The sequence below is a fragment of the Notamacropus eugenii genome, chromosome 1 (assembly GCF_028372415.1).
Source record: "Notamacropus eugenii isolate mMacEug1 chromosome 1, mMacEug1.pri_v2, whole genome shotgun sequence".
Taxonomy (NCBI): Eukaryota; Metazoa; Chordata; class Mammalia; order Diprotodontia; family Macropodidae; genus Notamacropus; species Notamacropus eugenii.
Genome location: NC_092872.1, coordinates 750,585,739 through 750,606,199, shown reverse-complemented (window position 1 = coordinate 750,606,199; position 20,461 = coordinate 750,585,739). Strand labels below are relative to the sequence as shown.

Genomic DNA, 20,461 nt, shown 5'->3' with positions numbered 1-20,461 from the left:
TCTCTCTCTCTCTCTCACCCACCCACCCACCCACACACACCTCTGCCTCTTAGAAACCTTAGGTCTTACTTCAGAGCTTAGATCAAGTACTACCTCTTTCCCCTACTTGAGATCTTCCTAGGTTATTATTATATGTTATATATTTTCTATTTACTCACTGGTGAATCTGCCAGTAGAATGTAAGTTCCTCGAAGGCAAAGCCTTTCCCCCTGCCCCCAACTTTGTATCCCAGCTTATGGTACTCAGGTGCTGGACATATACATGTCTAGTAACTTTCAGTGAATGGATAGTTCAGTACTTATATCCACAGGAGGTGGTAGCACTCATCTCACAGGATGGAGAGATGGAGACCATGACGGCTTAACTTCCCTGACCCTTGGAAGGTCCCAAGTTCTCAACTTACCCCATGGCTCTGCCAATGGGGCACTCCTATTTTCCTAGGATCCTAGAATCCTAACTCCAGAGTTGGGAGGGACTGGAGAAGTTGTCTAGTCTAATTCTCCTTATGTTACAGAGGAGGAAACTGAGGCTCAGGGAAGCTAAATGGCTGGAGGTGATCTCTAAAGTCAAGTAGTTCAACCCCCTCATTTTACACATGAGGAAACTGAGGCTCTGAAGTAAAATGATTTGTTTAATATCACTAATGTAGAAAAGTGACTGAGGTAGGATCTGAGCCTAGATCTTCTCAGTCCAGAGTCAGGAATGTGATTTCCTCCAATGCCTCTTTCCACCATACATGGTGGTGGATCTGCCACTTCATGCAGTGCTAATTAACAGTGAACCAAAGGCAAGAAGGAAAAGAATTGGAAGTCAGCAGCCCCTGTCCTGATTCTGACCTCACTGTTATGAATATGGCCAGATGATCTCATCTCTCTGAGCCTCAGTTTCTGCATCTGCAAGATGAAAAGAATGATCTTATGGAGCTCTGATGAGGAGAGTGGAAATGTGTGCTCCTCTGAAGGAGGGTTCTCCATCTCTTGGGGAAAGGGATCATGGGCCAGCTGCCCAATGTCAGGGCCCTGAGGACTTGAGCCTGGAAGGAATTAGTCACATGTTACTTTGCCTCACTGACCTACTCACCAACTTTGAAATTCCTGTCACCATTTATTTTCAGAGTGGGAGGAGGAAGGGAGTGATGGGGGTGAACGGATGGATGAAAGGAAGTCAGCAAAGAGCTGATGTGGCCCACCACACCAGCAGCATCTGCAGAAGTAACTGGGAATACTGAGCCTGAAGAAGGCTCTGGGATGATGGAATAGATGACAACAAGCTTCTCTCTGAGGAGCTGTCAGGTGGGAGGTGCTCCTGGAGGGCAGAGGTCACCAAGATATCATCAAAGGATACTGGAGCAAACCATCCTGGTGGAGGGACTGGATGAGGGAAGATTCAGGGGAGTCCTGAGGTCTTCACATGGGAAATCACCTACAACAGGGGTCAGGCACTTGTTTGGTATGACCCCAGAGCAGGAGCCTGAAGCAAGGGGGAGAGATGCAGAGATGCCCACTCCTGCTGGATGGCAGGAAAACTCTCCTACAAAGAACTGTTCCAAAGCAATGTGGCTGCCAATGGGAGTCTGGCCGACAATATTAGATGGGTCCTAGAAGGCCTTCTTTAGGGGGGACTCCATGGTCCTTGGGGCAAACAATGAAAGTTGTGGAGAGAGGGTGATGTGGTGTAAGAAAGAGACTTCCTAACAATTTGAGCTGCCTCCCTTCCCACCAGGTCTTCAGATGGGAGCACTATGATGGGAGGCCCAGAGGACGGACAAATCCTACCTGTGGCACTCACTGTGTGACCTAGGAAAAGTCACTCAATTTGCACATCTGTAAAATAGGGACAATAATCCCTGTGGCATTTACTTCACAAGGTTGTTATGAGGGCTGAAGGAGACCATGTAAAATACTTAGCAAACCCCAATCAATCCAAGTTATTTTATTGCCATGGAGGTGATTCTTACCCAACGGATAGAACAACCATGGCCTAGGTCCCTCCCAACCTGAGATTCTAGCATCCTCCACACCCCCCCCCCCCATCTGTATTCTGCCTATGGCACAAGTCTAGGGCACCTGGAGAAACCACCTACTCAGGAGCCAAGAGGGCACAGCCACTCTTATACATCCTTTGATCTTAGGGCATACCTACAGCTCTCCCAAACAGAATGGGAAAGGCACCAATTTGGGAGATGGAGAGCCTTCCAGTCTTCTCCTTGGAGGGAGGCTGTGATGTCATAAATAAAAGAGTATGGATGAGGTAGGCTAGAGAAGTGGGCTCAAAGCCTGGCTCCACCAATCATGGCATGATTTCTTTCATGTTTCCTCATCTGTAGAATGAGATGACCCCAGAAGCTTCTTCTAGCTCTAAGTGTATAAAACCTTATGATTCAGAGCACCTCGGAGAAGACAACCTCAAATAGGCCCCAAGGCATGGAATGACTTCACCTTGGCTAAGCATGATGGGAACATGAAGCCTCTCCCTAGACAACACACCTGGTGGTGATCACCAATCTCTGAGGATCCCACCTGAGGGGCCCCTCCCTCTCTTGGCACCAATGCTACCTTGGGAATGGCTAGCTTAGGTGATACTGAAGCAAGTAGGACCCTAGAAATATATAAAAGAGCAGGAGAGGGGAAGGTACTGGGGGAGGTTCCAGAGCAGGGCTACTAACCTGTTCTCTGTCATTGGCTCCCATGATAGTTCTAGGTGAAGCCTATGAGGTCGACCTCTTCTCAGAATTTTACTTTTAAATGCACACAATAAAAAACACGTAGGAATGCAAAGGAACCCAATTATGCCAAAGCATGGTTATCAAAAGATTTTTTATAAACCAAATTGTAGACCCCCAAGAAAAGCATTAGTGGTCTCTAGGGACGGAGGGTGTCTGGTCCTTGGAGGATGCCCCTTGCAATGGAGCTCTGCTGCCTATAGCCACAGAATAACCCTAGATTCCTCTTGTTTAATTACACTGTATTTACTTAGGATACAGTTAGGTATTTACTTTGTCTCCATCTTTGTACTGACTATCACATTCATATATTTGTCCACAATTGAGTACTTACTTTTATCTGGTCAAGTATTTACTTATTTAACCCAATGGGTTAGGTCTTTGAAGAAAGGGACCTTTTTCAGTTTTATCTTTGTATCCCTGGCAGCTAACAGAGGGGACATTCAAAAAACCCATGTTCAATGGAGTGGTATATGATGTGGTAACAGGCCCCCTGCCATGATTCCTGCTCTTCTTTAGACTTATACATTCCATCCCCAAATTCAACATCTGGAGGTGGAGAGAGAAGGGGGGGAGAGAGAGGGAGAAAGAGAGAGGAAGGGAGGGGAGGGAGAGAGAGAGAGAGACAGAGACAGAGACAGAGAGGGAGCCTTTCCTAACCTTGCCTTCCTGCCTCTCTAATCTTTCTTTTGACCTCTTCTCTTTCTCTCCTGCATAGACTGAGATCCAGTGACTCTGGCCTCCTGCCTGCTCCTCACAGAAAACCCTCCACCTTCCAACTCTGGCCACTTTCACTGACTTTCTCTCCTGCCTGAAATTCTCTCCCATCTCATTTTCCTTTCCTGCCTTTCCTAGCTTCAAGACCTAGCCCTTCTACAAGAAGTCAGTCCTGACCTTCCTTAATGCCAGGGGGCCTGGAGGTTTGGGTTAACCTGGACTTTCTACATGGGGATCAGGGAATACTTCCTGCCATCTCTGGGGTGTTCCTGTGACCTAGCCATCATGAAGCCCTAATTAGTCCTTATCAAAGAGACAATCTCCTGTTCTGTCCTCACAGTCTACTTTTCTCTTAACCTGGGGCCTGGGAGGGCACAGGGACCTTTGAGAAAGCTGCAAAGTATGGATCAAGGGACCAGAAATCCAGCTGAAGCAGGGCAATGGGAGAAAGAAGTCCAGGACCAAATTTTTCCTCCTAAGGTTCTCCTAGAAGTTCACTGGAGGCCATTCAAAGCATAACAATGTCAATGAGGATGATGGTAAAGCAATTACACTTTAAGGTTTTCAAAGAGCAACCATCATCTCATGGAAGGTAGATACTACTTATTATCTCCCTTTTACAGATGAGGAAACTAAGGTAGGCAGAGGTTAAGTGACTTATTTGGGTTACATAATAATTAAATGTCTGAGGTGGGATTTGAACTCAGGTCTTTCTGACCTCCATCTACTCCTTTAGCCTGTGGGGACATGACGCACTTTGCTAGAGAGAAGGCAGGAGAGCCCAAGCTAAGACCGCAACTAAAGCTGAGGGAAAAATTCAGGTCCTGAGTGAGTGTCTCAATGTCTTTCTCGACCCTCCTCAACACATCAATCACATGGCATCGCTATATTTCTTGTGCTAAGGAGGGAGGATAACAGCCAATCTGGGCCAGCCCAGTTCCCAAAGGCACAATGGTCCCATCTCCCCCCTCCCTCCCTTCTCCTCCCTCTAAGAGTCATGACACTGAGCAAATCACTTCACTTGTCTGTGACTCAGTTTCCTCATCTGCCAAATGTGGTGATTGGTGGAATCTTTCTATTAAAGAGCTCTGATCTCATCATATTGCTGTCTCTAGCAGTCTCAGATTGGAACACAAGAAGGCAAGACTCACCAACACACTCACAGACGGGGAACTCAGCCTGAGCTCTCTTGGAGGGGGTGTCCAGCAGGTTCTTGGTGGGAGTATCCAGGTACTTGAGTGGAGACTCCAGGAAGCCCCGGAGGTTGGGAGTGGCTGTCTGCTCCTGCTTGGTGGGTGTCTCCATGCCCCCTTCCTCTGCTTCCAGGCAGGTGGTAGAAATCACGGCCACAGAACCTGATGCCTCAATCTTCATCTGTTTTCGGGAGCGTCCAGAAAATGGGCTCTCCGGGCGTAGGACACAGGATGCCAGGTGCTCGGGGGAGCAGGCAGGGGCTGGGGGTGCAGCTGCAAGGCCAAAGTTGTCACCAAACTCTGCTTCAAACTGCTGGAAGAGCTCCTCGAGTTTGTCATCAGCAGGGACCAGAGGGACAGCAGGGCTGGACTGCAGGGCGGCGGCGAGGCTGGGACAAGCCATTTCCTGAGTAGGGGGCAAAAGGCTACCCCCAGAGGGACCTGGTGCAAATAATGCATGGGAAGGGGCTGGGACTGTGGGCATAGAGGGGGTGCCCCTGCAGGGAGGTGGAGGGGGAGTGGTGCCTGCCTTTGGGGCCCCAGGAGCAGGGGTCCTCAACACTTCCAGGTTGATCTGGCGTAGAGGCATGAAACGAGGGTGGGAATCCCGGACCTTGGGCTTTTTGATTTGCACTATCTTCCGAGTGACTGTCTTGAGCCCTAGGGCACGTTTCTCACCCCCCACCAGACCACCAACCACAGGCAGCTGTTTCTTCTTCTTTTCCTTGCCTGGTTTGTCAGAGGGCCGAGGGGTTCCGGGAATGGCAGGGGCCCACCAGCCCCGAGTGGGAGGCACCGATGAGGCCCTGGAGCAGGCACTGCCTTGGTTCTGCTCAAGGAACAGGCTGCGCTTATGATGCAGGTGCTGCTGAAGAGTGGACTGGACCTTTCGGTGGGTGTCAGGATCTGAGGGCGGAGTGGGTGCCTCCTTCCGGGGACTGGGAGCAGGAGCAGGGGGGGAGCGGGGTTCAGTCTTGATCTTGGGCTTGGCAGGCAGGGCCTCAGGCCGCTTGAAAGATGATGGGATGTAGTCATTAGAGCCACCCAGAAGCTGCTCTAACTCAGCCATGGGGTCAGGGCCTGTGCGGGGGACCGGCCAGGAGGTGCAAGGTGTCACAGGTGGTGTGTCTGGGCCCCAGACCTCAGGATACTCAGTGCGGGGAGCTACTGGAGGGAAGGATGAACTCTCAGGAGCACAGGACTGAGGCTCTTCAGGTGGGCCCGCAGGCCATGGGGAGGTACGAAGGTAAGACTGAGGAGGTCGAAAAGGAGGATTTGGGGATAAGGCCTTGGATTGTGGGCAAGGGGATGGCTGGGGCAAGGTGGAAGAGAGCTGGGTGAGGGCTTCTATGGCAATGGCTGTCTGCAGGCTGATGTTTTTCTCCTTGGCGATGTTTAGGGCACTCTCTGAAAGTGGCAGACCATTGGGTGAGTGCAGCTGGGGAGCATCAGAGCTGAGAAGGGACCCAGGACCCAGGGCTGGGAGGCCTACTTCACCAGGATGGAGGGAGCCTGGAGCTGGGAGGCCCACTTCACCAGGATGGAGGGAGCCTGGAGCTGGGAGGCCCACTTCACCAGGATGGAGGGGACCTGGAGCAGGGAGGCCCACATCACCAGGATGGAGGGACCCAGGAGCAGGGAGGCCCACATCACCAGGATGGAGGGGTCCAGGAGCAGGGAGGCCCACTTCACCAGGATGGAGGGGACCTGGAGCAGGGAGGCCCACATCACCAGGATGGAGGGACCCAGGAACAGGGAGGCCCACATCACCAGGATGGAGGGGTCCAGGTGCAGGGAGGCCCACTTCACCAGGATGGAGGGGACCTGGAGCAGGGAGACCCACTTCACCAGGATGGAGGGAGCCTGGAGCAGGGAGACCCACTTCACTTGGAGGCAAAGACTCTGGTGGTCGAGGTCGGTCCTCCCTTCTACCCACAGCCACAGATTTGATCTTTCCCTCCAGCCACTCGAGGTAGTCAGGACACTCCGGCCCATCACAGTTGCAATTGGGTGGCTTCATACCATGGCGGGCCAGTGCCAGGGCTGTCTGAAGGGTATCCAGGTCCTCTCCCCCTACAGAATAGCTCTCAGGGCCAGGTCGAGGGCCGCTGAGGTTGTTGCCACCTTCCCGGCTCATCTCCCGATTGAAGGTCTCATAGAGGCGAGTACTGAGGGCCCCATAGGAGGAAACAGCTTCAGCCACTGCTGAGAAGGCCACGAGGTCATGGGCATCTTCTGGGTGGGCAGCATGAGCAGGGCTGGGGGAAGGTTCCCAATCAGGCTTCTGGTCCACCTGCCACACTCCTCCAACCCCAAGCAGTCCTGGCCCAGCCGGTTCTCCAGCCCCATTGACCGGGGCCCTGGGAGTGTTCAGCCGCCGTTCCTCCCCATGGTACACTGGCCCTGGGTCCATCCGGCCTGGGACGGTTCCATCAACTGAGCTTCCCTCCAAGCCTGTCTGGGGAAGGGGGTGGGGAAGAGAGGAAAAACAAGAGAAGTAGGTGAGCCAGACTCCAAGCCTGTTGGCCAGTCCCTGCCCAGAGTCCTGCCACTGCACACCCTACCCACTGCAAGTATTTCCAAACCCTTCCCCTCTGCAATGAGTAAGAACAGATCACACATACACTTTGCAAACTTTTCAATGCGCTTCACAAAAATGATGTGATTAGACCCTTGCCAAGTCCTTCAAGGCAGAAAATACAAGAATGAACATAGCTGCTAAGTATCCAAGGAGGATTGGAATGGACCTTCGCCATTCATTACCCAGAGTTGGCTCTGTGCCTCCTCTTCTCCCAGTTTACCGAAACCTAATCTAAATCTTGCCACCAACTCAGTAGGCAAGACTTGATATGAATGTTCAAAACGCCAGATTGTATTACTTGGATTTTTGTTTCTTAAATTCATGAAGTCTATGAAGACTGATACAAACCTTTGAAACTCCAAAGATGGGCCAATGAAGAAAGCTCCAGGGGCAAGCAAAAAGGCCAGCTGCCCAAAGAGACTCTGGCCTGAAGCTTTGATATTTGACAGAGAAAAAGAAAGCTAATTTGCTGCCTACTTGAAAATCCTGATGGATTCTAAATCCTGGTATGGGAGAGCAGGAAAAGGAGAAGAGGATTCTTGCTGACCTGGTGCCACAAGATAGCAAAGAGAATGCTGGTAATGGAGTCAGAAAAATCTGGAGACAAGCACCAATGGGTACAGCCAGCTAGAAGATGCTTTAGAAGGACATCTAGTCCAACCCTTTTCATTTTACAAGTGAGGAAACTGAAGCCCAGGGAAGTGAAATGAGCTTCCTAAGGTCACACCCAGGACCATGAGACTAGAACCACAAGAGATCTTTGAGGTTAAAGTCTAACCCATCCCCTCTCATTTTACAGGTGAGGCAACTGAGGCTCAAAGAGTGACATCCCTTGCCCAGAGGCCCAAAGTGGAAGAGGAGGGATCTGAACCCAAATCTGAATATCAGTCTTCTCCATCATGCCTCAGGCTCCATCCAAATGCCAGTTCCACAGGAGAACCTTCCAAACAGGGTTTTTAACAGTTCCTTCCTCAATTCATCATATGGTCATGGTTCTAGTTGCCTACTCATCCTGCTCACCCTCCAGTTTCTCAATATCCTTCCAAAATAAAAAGAATGAACAAAGGCATCCAGTATAGTCTATTTCCAGCTGTGATGAATATGAAAAAGAGAACCACCAACTGATACAAAGTGAAATGGGCAGAACCTAAAAACAACATGCACAGTGATGGCAGCAACATCAATGGAAACAAGGATTACTAAACGGAATGCTTTGCAATTGAAATGACCAGAGCTTGGGGACAGACAAGGAAGGGGAAGATTCAGCAGCTGGTTCTTCACAACAACGGGGGAGTGGGCGGATGGGGGCCCCCAGGAATGGGAACATCACAGTGTCAAGCTTGACTGGGGGTCTGGCTCATTTGTTCATTTGTTCCTCTTTGTTAAAAAAAAAAAGTCTCTCTTCTAAGGGATGGTTCATGGGGGAGGAAAGTATTTGGGAATGAAGGTGATGTAAAAACAAAAAATGATAATAAAACGTTGTTTTAAAAGGCAGTTGAATTCAGATTATTCTTGATCTAAGTTAAAACACTTGCCTCTCATTAAAAAGTTGGGGGGGAATGAAATGTTGCATACTCCATTAAATTTTGGTTGGTTTTGTTTGATTTAAAAAAAATAAAGCACATTTTAAAGGAAAATTAGAAAGAATATGAGGAAAGGAGGACAGAATGAAACACTTGAGAGAAGGTCAGGGATCCCTCAATCTAACAAGGCTCAGGCACCTGTGCAATGTTGGCTGTGGCATCTTCAAGCCTCTGGACTGATGAGGTCAGCCCTAATGACCACCACAAGGGTCATCACCATAAGAGATGAACCAGTTTCTCAGCCAGGAGGTCACAGATGTCATTGCCCTGGGCTTTTCCTGGCTGGCTCCGAAACAGGAACCGAGATCTCAGGAGAAGTATGCGTTTGTGGAAAGAGTCCTGGCTGGCAGGTGAAGTCCCAGCTCTGGCTGCCTCTCCCACTCTGGGGGATCAGGGGCTTCTCCTTGAAGAACCCGCTGCCTGGTCTGTAAGGGGAGGCAGGGCTGCGGGAGGGCTACAAGATTCCCCCAAGTTCCTTCCATCTTTGATCCTGATGCTGGAAGCAAGTTTACTAAGGGATCAGGACCAGGGACATGGACTTAGCAGGTAATTTCTGCAACAGCTGGGGAAAGGGGCAGAGCCAGGTACTAAGTTGGAAGAGATCTCAGAGACTATCTAGCCCAACACATCTCAAAACAAGAATTTCCTTGACAATAAGTGGTCACTCAGCTTTCTGCCACTTCCAACAAAAGGGAGCTCTTGAGGCATCCAGTTCTAATTTTGGGCCCATCACAGTTACCAAGAATGTAGAGTCTTTACCTTTGACAGATACATCCATCATTTGAAGTAATAATTCTGGATTTGTAAAATTTGTAAAAAGGTCTTGAGGACTCAGTTTCTTCTGCTATAAAATGAGGGCACTAACCCAGATTATCTCTAAGGTTCTTTTTGATTCCAAATCTATCATTCTTTGCTGCAGAAAGGCAAGCAGAGTTAGGCTCAGGGAAAAAAAGATTTCCTGACCATGAGAATTGTCCAAGAGTAGAACAAGCTGGCACACAGTTACTGGCTTCAATGGGCAGAATGCCCACCATTTCTAGGCCTCATTGTAAAATGAAGGAGTCAGGCTCTAAGGTCATCAAGGCCCATCTCTGCTCTAACTCCTCAGACAGAAGGACTTGTCCAGTTCTTCAGCTACTGTCAGTCACAATTTGAACTCAGGATGCCTCACTCAGAAGGCTATCAACCCATCCCAGGCAGCTGAGTGGTATAGGAAAGAAGAGCATTTGACTGGAGATTAGGAAGACTTGAATTTGAATTCTGCCTCAGATGCTTATTAGCTGTGTGACTCCAGGCAACTCAACTAACATCTCTCTGCTTTGGCTTCCTCATTGGTAAAATGGAGATAATAAGAGGATTTACCTCCCAGAGTTGCTGTCAGGATCAAATGGAATAACACTAAGTGCTTTGCAAACCTTAACTTGGTGCGTAAGTGTTAGTGATTATTATTATTTATTACCAGAGACAATTTAATCATAGAATCTTGGGGAATAGGTCCCACTTGGAAGGGCTTCGAAATCCCTCCATCAAACTGACAAGTGAATGAGATTTCCTCTTATCTGCTATATCCCTAACAAGGAAGGGGTCATCTAGCCTCTACTTGAAGACCTTGGGGGGGGGGGAGCCCAGTAATTCTCAGGCAGCCCCTTCCTTGTTTGCTTAGCTTTATTTTTTTTTTAAAGGAAGTCCTCCTTAGCTCAATCCTGAATCTGCCTCAGCAGCTTCCCCCCATTGTTCCCAGATCTGGTCCCTGAGACAAGTTTAGTTGATAGCACTTCAAGTAATTGACAACAACTCCCCCTCCCCCCAGGCATCATTAGATTCTCCTATTGTCCTGCCCTGGCCTAGCTGCCCTCCTACAATCTTATCCATGTGCTTCTGTGGCTCCTGGAACTGAAGTGTGTCCCCCAGAGTGGCCTGCTCAGAAGAGAAGCCCATGGCCAGCATCTCCCCCCTCGACTTCCTCCATCAGCACACTCTGCCTCTCTCAAGGCATCTAAAGAGGATCAATTTAGTGTGTGGTAGGGGCAGGGGGCAAAAGGACAAGAGTCCCAACAAAGAATACCAATACCAGCTCCTCCTCCTCCTCCTCCTGCCCCTGAGATCACTATGGGTTAATTCAGAAGGGACCATTTCTCTGCCTTATGATAAGAGAGGTTTTTTCCTTAGAGTCAATTCACATACACAAGCCACTGCTCTGTTCTTTGTTCCTCTGGAAGAGAGAGCAAGGGGACAGCTATCAGAGGCCCTTTGGCTCAGGAGCCACCAACCCCTATCCATGTTTCCCAAACATCCAGTTTCCTATCCAGCCTCTCAAAAGGGAAGAGGTACCCCTTCCATTCCCTGAGCCCCTACTGAATGGGATCTGCAGCCCACTAGCTCCCTGTGCTTTTATTAGGGCAGATTCCAAAGCCCAGCTCAATTATTCATCTGTTGGAGAATACTCCTCTCCCGGGAATTGCTGATGAAATAAATCTCTCAGAGTGGAAAATCACCTTTAGGAAAAACTCTTTTCCCTTCAGAGAAATGGTGTGTCTACCTGGCTCTGAGGATCTCTGTTGGACTGTGGCACAGGGGGCTGGGTATTCGGAACAGATCCACCTGTGCTGCCTGGAGGGTCCCCACTAATACTACATCTGCTACATTGTATCCCCCTACAAAGTACATCTGCTACATTGTATCTCTTGTGGCATTGTATCTGCATCCTAGCCTATTGCTACATTGTCTTGGTTACATTATATCCTGTTTATTGTGTCTGAGCAATTACTTTCAGAGTCCCCTCCAGGTATGAGCCCCACTATGAGCAGCTTGTCACGGCCACAAGGGAATATTAGGTAAATAGCTATTATCTACAGAAAGTAATCTCTCTAGGATTTATTTCCTTTCATGTTGAATAGGGAAGAAAGGAAAATGTGCTGAAAGTCAAGGAGTACAGGGCTGAAAAAAGGTTAGAAGCCTCTAGATTTAGACCAGTGCTTTCCTCCTATGGCAATAAGGCAAAGAAGCATTCTCCCTCACCCCCATTCATGCAACAAAATCCAGGTTACAGAACCTGCTTCACTGGCCTCTGCATCTTTGCCTTTCCTCTGTCCCCACCTCTACAGCCCTTTTCCAGCATCATGGGACCCACCTGGAGCCCAGGCCAGATTCTGCACTTCTCTCCACCCCCACCCCCCAAGCACATACACTTTCACTGAAGTTACAGGCCTCTCAGCCCAGTCGGGGCTCAGCAACCCCTCTTCCCTCAGCAGCCCCGCCTGCCTGGGGGAGGGGAGCAGACAGGGATGGGGGCGGGAAGGCAGCCGGAGCCCTCCCACTGGTGAAGTCTGTGCAGCTGTGTATACAAACCAAGAGTGTTCAAACACACCAAAATGCTTGTCCTAGCCCAAACTTGGGCTATCTCTCACAGCCCCTGCCCTCAGATTCCCTCTATGGCTCAGATTCCCTACTTCCCCCCCAACCCCTCCCCTCGACGGCCACCAGCCACTCCAGAATGCACCACCAGCTTCCTAGGCTCAGCCTTCCCCTACCCCACCCCCCAAGGCCACCCCGAGATGAGCGCAGCCCCTACTCAGACCACTCCAGCAGAGCCAGGGTCTAGAGGAGGGAGAGTGTCTATATCCAATCTTTCCTTTCCTTGGTCACTCCCTCGGACTGGGGGTGGGGCAGATCCCTGAAACTAGGGGCTGGAGGAATCTCGCCCTCTCCCCTTTCCCAGGGGCCAGAAGAACGTGACAAGCCCCAGCTCTCTCCCAGCAGGGCTAAGCAGGAAGCGGCAGCAGCAAGCGACCAGAGGCACTTAAGCAGCAGCAGCAACAGCAGTCCCGCCCCCCCCCCCCCCCCCCCCCCCCCCCCCCGCCTCAGAATCCGCTGAAGGGGCCATTGCCCCAGGCACCCTGCACACGTACCAACACGTACCAGCAGGTCCCCCTGCAGTGGTGGTAGCGTCCTCGGGGGAGGCTGGCCGGGCTCAAGGGTCCTGACTGGGGGCTGGGGAGAGGCAGGCTCACTCAGCCAGCACCCACAGCCCCAGCATGGCCCCAGCCCAGCCCAACCCAGCCCCGCCCTGCCCAGTCCCTCCCTCTCCCTCCCCCGCTCCTTGCTAGCTTCCCTGCCCCCTCCCCAACCCTCTAAATTCAGCAAAGAGAATAAGGAGCAGAGACATAAGAAACCACCAAAACTCCATCCTCTCCCAAGCTCAGCAGCCACATCTGTCCTCCATGACTTTCCCCCTGAACACTACAGAAAACTCTGCCCAGTCCAGAAAAGGTCCTAACCTGCTTCTAGGTAACCAAGCTCTTTAGGTTGCTCTAAGTCACCCATGGGCATTGTTCACGTTATCTCCCTGCCTTCAAGCTTCCCAATCCCAAATAAGATCTGGGAGTTGGTCACCTGCTCAGTGTTATGCCAAGTAGGCACAAAATACATTTTAGTTCTTTGTTGATTTATTGTGGCATCCTATCACTCTGAAGGCACAAAGTCTCATTTGCCACCTGACAGCTACACACTTCCCCTCAATGTGCCACTGCACCCCTTTGCCCAGCCAGAATGGAATAACGCAGGGAATCCAGAGACGACTTCTCTTTCGCAAGATTCTAGAGCTGGGACGAAGGTTATCTAACTCATTTTACAAAAGGAAATCAGATCGGTCTTCTAGACAATATGTTTGCTTCAGAGCCAGACAGCCCCCCGTGCTAGGTACCCCCTCCCCCCAAAAAAGGTCTCCCTCAGGCTTCCCTTGGTGTGAGACATAGGATTCTCCATCCAATCCAAGAAGCACTGATTAAAAGCCCTCCATGTGGGACTCACAACTCTAAATGTTAAGGACATCCAAGCAAAGCCAATGACTAGAGACTCTCATTCTTTACTTAGTGTGAAGGGGCAGGACCTGGAATCAGGAAGACCTGAAGAATGAGGATTGTGGAAAGGCCACTGAGTTTGTCAACTAAGAGATCACTGGGGCTTATACACCAAGGAAGTCATTGATAAGAAAAAGTCCCCATTTACCCCAAAATATTTATAAGCAGCACTTTTTGTGATAGCTAAGACTGGGAAACAAAGTAGATGTCCATCAACTGGGGAACAGAAAAAAGAATTGTGGCCCATGAATATAATGGAATATTACTATGCTTTAAGAAATGATGTGTATGAGGGATGTAAGAAGCCTGGGAAGATCTATAAGAACTGATGCAGAGCTAAGAAAACAATACACAGTGACTACAACAATGTAAATGGAAAGAAAAACTGTGCACCAGAAAATTCAAAGTAATGTAACCAAGATCTAAAGATCAAGTGACAGTTGAATGAAGAGATGTGAGAAGACAACCCCAGTCTCGGCTCCAAGGAGAAGAGGTCCTTGTGCATTGCACCCTGCATGTGTCTTTGGATTTTCTCAACATGTCAATCAGTTATGCTGACTCCCCCCCACTAAGAAATATTTTGTCATATGGGATGGCTCTTGGGGAGGGGAGGGACACATGGGATTCTATGATGATATAAGAAACAGAAAACATCAATCTTTTTTAAAAGATCACTGACAACTTTGGAGAGAGCAGAAGGAGAAGAAAGAAGGTGGAGGCATTTATTGTAGACAACCTTCTCAAGGAGTTTATCTACAAAAAGAGAAATATAGGATGATAGCAGGGATGGACAGATCAAGTGAGGATTTTTTTGAAGATGGGGGAAACATGAGCATGCTTAGGCAGGAGACAGGGAGAGACTATGTAGCTGAGTGAGAGAAGAAGCAGTCTACTGAAGAAGATGGGATGGAATGGGATTACCCATGTAGGCAATGGGACGGCTAGTTTTGGAAAGGAATAAGGCCACTTCTTTGTGTTAGACAGGTGTAAAGCAGGGCAGAGGGGAAGAAGGTACTTGAATAGAAGATGAGGAAGAGGGGAGAAGTAGGAGCTCATGGCAAACAGCCTCTTTTTTTTTCCCTGTAGAATATGAGGCAAAATTTCCAGCTGAGAAGATGGAGAGGAGGGGTACCATAGGAGATCTGAGAAGGGAGGCAAAAGTTTGGAAGAGCCACTTTGGAGACTAGGAGAGTGAGTTTATGAAGGAGCTATAGTAGGATTGCCTACCAGCAGTGAGCACCCAGTTGAGGTTTTTTTAACAGAAAAATTGATAAGTAGTATAAATAAATTTATAGTAGACCCAGGCCACTTGCATGATTTTCTCCTCCTTCATTCAGTAATGTGTGCAAAAGCAATGGATGGTGGGAGTGATCCAAGACTGAGGTCTGTTTAGGTGCTAAATTTTTGCCACCTGAAGTGATGTATTATCCACTTTCTACCATTTCCTTGCAGAGTTTACATGGATCACTAAGTGCAGCCTCTTTAACTATAACTCTTGTAACATTTCTGCTGGCAATGTCTGGGTCCTAACCAATCAGCATAAACCCCTCCATTTGCATAAACAAATGGACACAACTCAGCTGAGTCTGACCCTTCCTTGCTAAGGAACTGAGTTTTCGTGGATAGCACCCATAATGGATACCTTGATTCCATGCCTGGATCCTTGCTTTTTTGCAGACCCCATCCACAAGCAGAAGGCTTTTTGTTACATTTGCCAAATTCCAATCATCAGCCACTTCTCAGGGCTCTGTCCAGCAGCAGAACCTAAACCAATGATCATCGTCACATTTATAAGCCCCTGAAGGTTTACAAAGTGTTTTCCTCACAGAAACCTGTGAGGTCATTTAGCAGCGCTGTGATAATATCCTAGTCACACAGCTAGTTGTCAAGGCTGGAATTCAAATCCAGGTTTTGTAGTTCCTTTTTCAGTCTGCCTCCCGCTGTATCATGCTGCTTCCTTAAGAGAAGACTGATGGGTGTCATGGGCTCCCTCTCAATGAAGGTAGCACAGGCTCACACGCTTCCTTGAACATGGCTGCCTGCTCCAAGTCTCTCATCCTTTCTGGATCCCAATCCTTTAGTGATCCAATTAATCCCAACACTCTTTTCCAGACTCTGATCTCTCTCTTGTCTGGCTCTGCCTCTCACAAACCTCAACGTTGTGTTGTTACTATCACTACGGCCTCCACTCCTCCTCCCATGTGGCTGAATAGGAATGGAGGAAATCTCATTCACTGAGCTACTTCAGATTTAAACTGGAGAATCTCAGCTGGACCCCAGAGGCAGCAAAGTGATTCCTTGACTCCTCCCTAATTGAATCTTGAACCAATCCCCCGGTGGTTGTTCCAAACCTTCCCTTCTCTCCTTTTCAGGCAAGGACAATGGCATTAATAAGATCATCACCAACCATTTTCTAGGAGTTCTCCTCCTTCTCTACAACTGCAAACCCCTAAACAGCAATCAATTGATATGCCGCTAGGCCCAGGTGATACATATATCAAAAAATGAAGCAACCCTGGGGGTGGGGGGAAGAAAACATCTACATACATGTACAGGTATGTGCTATACGAAGAGGCAGCTGTGCACTAAGTAACTGATGCCATTTTGGTCCTCTTCGAGAACGAAGGACAACAAACTGCCAAGGCTTTTGCCTCTTCCATGTAGCCTGGCCCCCTTCTCCAGAAGATCAGCCTCAAGGCCAACAGCATTTATTTTTGTCTCTTTCTTTCATCTCCACCCAGCTACTGACTCCTTCCCTGCTGACCAGAAACATGCAAAAGTCTTCCTCATCCTTAAACAGTCCCTTTCCAGATGGATCTTCTATCTCTCCTCCCCTTTCTTAGGCAAACTCCTAGAAAAATCGGCCCAGGTTTGTTGGCTCTGAAAGGGCTCCTGACCCTGATTTCCCCTACCCCTCAAACCTAGTGTTCCTCATGCTCCAGCTCTGGGCTGGCTGTCATTCATTCCACACGGAGGTGTTAATAGCTCCAAAGGCACTGAACTGCTCTCTTTCCCTGAGCTCTTCCACTCTATCCAACCTTCTTATTTAGACAGAAGTTTAGAAAGTGCTTTGCCTATATCTTTTTTGTTGTTCTTCACATAATCCCTGCAAAGGCAGGTGCTTTTATCCTCATATAACAAGTGGGGAAACCGAGGCTCAGAGAACAGAAGACTTTCCAGAGTTGGTTGTAAACATTTATAAGCCCTGGGGATACAAACAGAGTCAAAAGACAGTCCCTGCTGTAAAGGAGCTTAGTCTAATAAGGAAAGCAACTGTGCAAACAAGGTCTATACAAGAAAGCTCAGGAAAAGCCTTCGGGGTCTGATGCAAGCCTGGAAGCCCAGATTCCTGACTCCAAGTCAAGTGCTCTGCCCACCCCTATACCAAACACCTAGAGGGTGCAGTGGAGACACTGCTGGACTTGGAACCAAGAACTAACTTCCAATCCTCCCTTAGATACTTACTGGCTGTGGGACCCTGAGCAAGTCACTTAACCTTTCTCAGACTCAGTTTCCTCCTCTGTTAGAGGAAAGAGTTGGACTTGGCCTCTACTATTCCCATGCAGCTCTAAATCTGACACTAAGGGGTGGCGATCTCAAGCAACAGCACCCAGGTCACAAGAGGAAATGTACTTGGACAGTGTGATTTCTTACTGCTCTTTCCTGTAGGGGTAAGGGCAGTAGTTGGGGGAGCAAGGGGGCACCATAGTGCACAGAGTGCCAGGCCTGGAGTCAGGAAGACTCATCTTCCCAAGTTCAAATCCGGCCTCAGACACTTATTAGCTGTCTGATCCTGGGCAAGTCATTTCCCCCTGTTTACCTCAGTTTCCTCATCTATAAAATGACTTACAGCACGAAGTGGCAAACTACTCCAGGATGGGGTCACACTGAAAAACACTAAGTGCGGTATTTTCCTGGAAAACCGGTCCTGTTCAGTGACCTCTTACCTCTATACCATGCCTCTGGTCCATCCAGAGTGGGCTGCTTGTGCCACAGTACGTCTCCTCATTTTCAGGGCCACTGAATCAACCTCTCCACCAGATTTCCCCCAGAGTTACTCCCCAATCAACCCTGAATCCCAGCAGCAGCACTAAGGCCACAGGAGAAAGTAAGTGTGAGCTTCTGTGTTAGAATCCCTGGGGCAGAATCCCAACTCTGCTGTGTCCTAGCTGTGTGAATCCCAGGGATTCCCTCCCTGCTGAGCCTGTTTCTTAACCCATAAATGAGATACAAGAACAAGTGTTGTAGCTGCTTGAAAGGTCCTTGGGAGGCGTGTTCTTGGTGAGCCTACGCTGTTTACAAGCGGTTTTCTTGCACTTGGTGAGAGCATCATCCCTTTTCTCAGGGCCTCCCTCATTTGAGGATTAGCTTGAGTTCAATGTGGCTTCCAAAGCAGTGAAGCCTGCTCATGTTATCTCAGTTTGAGTCCCTTTCCTCCAGGCCTCAAAGAAGTTTTTAGTTAAATGGGAGTTAAAAGGCTGAATAGAAGTGATTTGTCCTTAACACATTAATACATGCATACCCTTACATTTGGATTCTTTTATGGGGAAAGTCACTGAAAAGAGATCTTCTGTGATGAGACTGAAATTGGCTTCATGTAGCTGCTAGCGCCTCTCCCCCAAACCCAGATTAAGTTAGCAAGGGAAGGGCACAAAGTGAGAATGTTTAAATAGACAGGGCCGTATCTGGGCTGTTCCCATGTGAGCCCATTGCCTGGAGAATGGCTAGATAAATTGTAACATATTGAATGTTACTGTGCCAATCAGAAGAAAGGCTCCATCAGAAAATTCAGGAAAACTTGGGAAGACTTGCATTGGACTTACACAGAGGGAAGGAAGCCAGGCCAGGAGAACAATTTACACAATGACCCCATGATGTAAAAGAAAAACAACATAGAAAAACCTTAGAAAAGTAAAGAGGAAAAAAAGATACCAGAAACTTTTCTGATCAATGCAGTCACCAGATTCCAGAGTCCTGACGTGGGGAGAGAATGTGGCCTACCTCTGCACACAAAGTACAGGACTTTGTTCTGCTTCAGAATAATTCTTTGTTAAGGCCCATCTGCTCTGCTACAGAACCCTTCTTCATTAAATCAACCTGTTAGAATTCAAGCTTCTGGACAACAAGGATGGTCACATTTTCATATCTCTGTCCCCAGCATTTAGCATAAGTGCTTTGTATGTAGTGTGATTCACGGATGCTTTTTCTTTCATTCATTCAGGAGGACTTTATTTTACTTTTAAAGTGTCAGTAAGAAAATCTTTCTTAAATCTGAACTACTGGTCACCATAACACATGCCTACATTATTAAGAAGATCATGACACATGCCTATTAATAATTTATCATTATTTACTGAAGTTCTGACTTTACGTAATTTCACATTACATAAATTCAACTTTACGTAAAAAATCCTGAACAAAACCTAATGTTAACTTTACTGTACAGTGTTCTCTTTCTTCATTCCTGCCCTTCAACTCACCACTCCCCCCCAAAACCTCCCTAAAAATAAAAATCCTCCAAGTGAAAGCAGAATACTCAATGGGTATCTTCTGTCAGTGCCATGCTTAGGGACCATATATCTGTCCCTGGTCTCCTTTCCTATCTATGGGTGTCTGTGTCTGCTCCCCGTCTTCTTGGTTCCAACAAGGCCCCTAGTGGCTGGCCCTGGCCCCAGAGCTTCCTCCTGTTCTGGCTTCTCTGTCCCCAGCTCCCATGCATCTTGAACCCTGTTCCAATCCCCTTCCTCTCACTGGTTCTCTTCCTAACTCATTCCTTTCTTCCCTTTCCCATATCTATGGGCAAATTCATATTATATTAAAAAAATCACTTTATATAGAGGTCTGCAGAATGCTCCACTGAAATAAAGTGAGAACTGTCTAATAACATCTAGTCATAATTATTAATAAAATTTTTCAAATAATTATTAATAATTATTTTTAAATCCTAGATGAAATCTTATATGTCTCTTAGTCTGGACTCTTTGTTTTACAGATGGGGAAATAGAGGCAGAGAAGAAGGAATTTGCCCAAAGCCATACAAATTCAAAGTCAGGTTGTCTAACTCTAAAGCTAAAACATTTCCCCTAAGTATTCTGCTCAGACACTCAACCCACCACCCAAAGAGCAAGGGATTCTCTCTGTGTGGGGAAGACAACTGGCTGATTCATGCCTACTTTCCAGATGGTAAACTTTTCTTCCTTTCCTTCTTCCATCTTCTACCTGTGTACCTCGCTCCAAATGCCACTGAGGAGCATCCCGAGATGCCTGATAAGGCAGCGTACTTTCAGAGATGACTCCTTGGCCCCAAAGGGCCTTTCAAGTCTCACCTGCCCCTATGCCCAGACTTTGAAGGCCTAGTTGGGCAGAAAGAATACCAGACCCTTTGACTGGATCCTTCCCCCACCTCACCTATACACCACTTCTCCAAGAGGCCAAAGACAGAGGGGAAAAGTTCCCATAATGGACCAAACTACTTAGAAAAGCATTCTTGGGAGGAGGGACGGTAGAAAAGAACTAAAGGAGGCATAGGGGCTAGAGAACAAGCCTCAGAGTCAGAAGACCTGGGTTCAAGTCCCACCACTGACATATACTGGCTATGTGAACTGGCAAGTCAATCTCTTAAGTGACCTGGCAGCTCTCTAGAACATGCTATACTCCCTCTGTGCCAGGCACCAAGGATTCACCCTGGTCTTCAGTTTCCTCAGTTGCACTAGATGTTACCACTTGGGTGGGGGGTTTTAAGGCATGGATGGAGCACTAGACTTGGTTTCAGAAAACATGGGTTCAGACCCTGCTTCAGATACAAT

The 20,461-nt window shown here is 48.3% G+C and overlaps 1 protein-coding gene across 3 annotated transcripts in view; it reads right to left on the bottom strand.

Annotated features, from left to right (window-relative positions):
- Positions 1 to 20,461, bottom strand: part of TET3 (tet methylcytosine dioxygenase 3) — a 130,338-nt gene that overhangs the window by 41,588 nt on the left and 68,289 nt on the right. For 2 of the 3 annotated variants that reach the window (XM_072640640.1, XM_072640714.1), the window contains one exon: positions 4,591 to 7,090. In XM_072640640.1, the coding sequence (XP_072496741.1) occupies positions 4,591 to 7,090 (2,500 nt within the window). The remainder of the gene's footprint in view (positions 1 to 4,590; positions 7,091 to 20,461) is intronic. The other variant, XM_072640788.1, reaches the window with a different exon arrangement.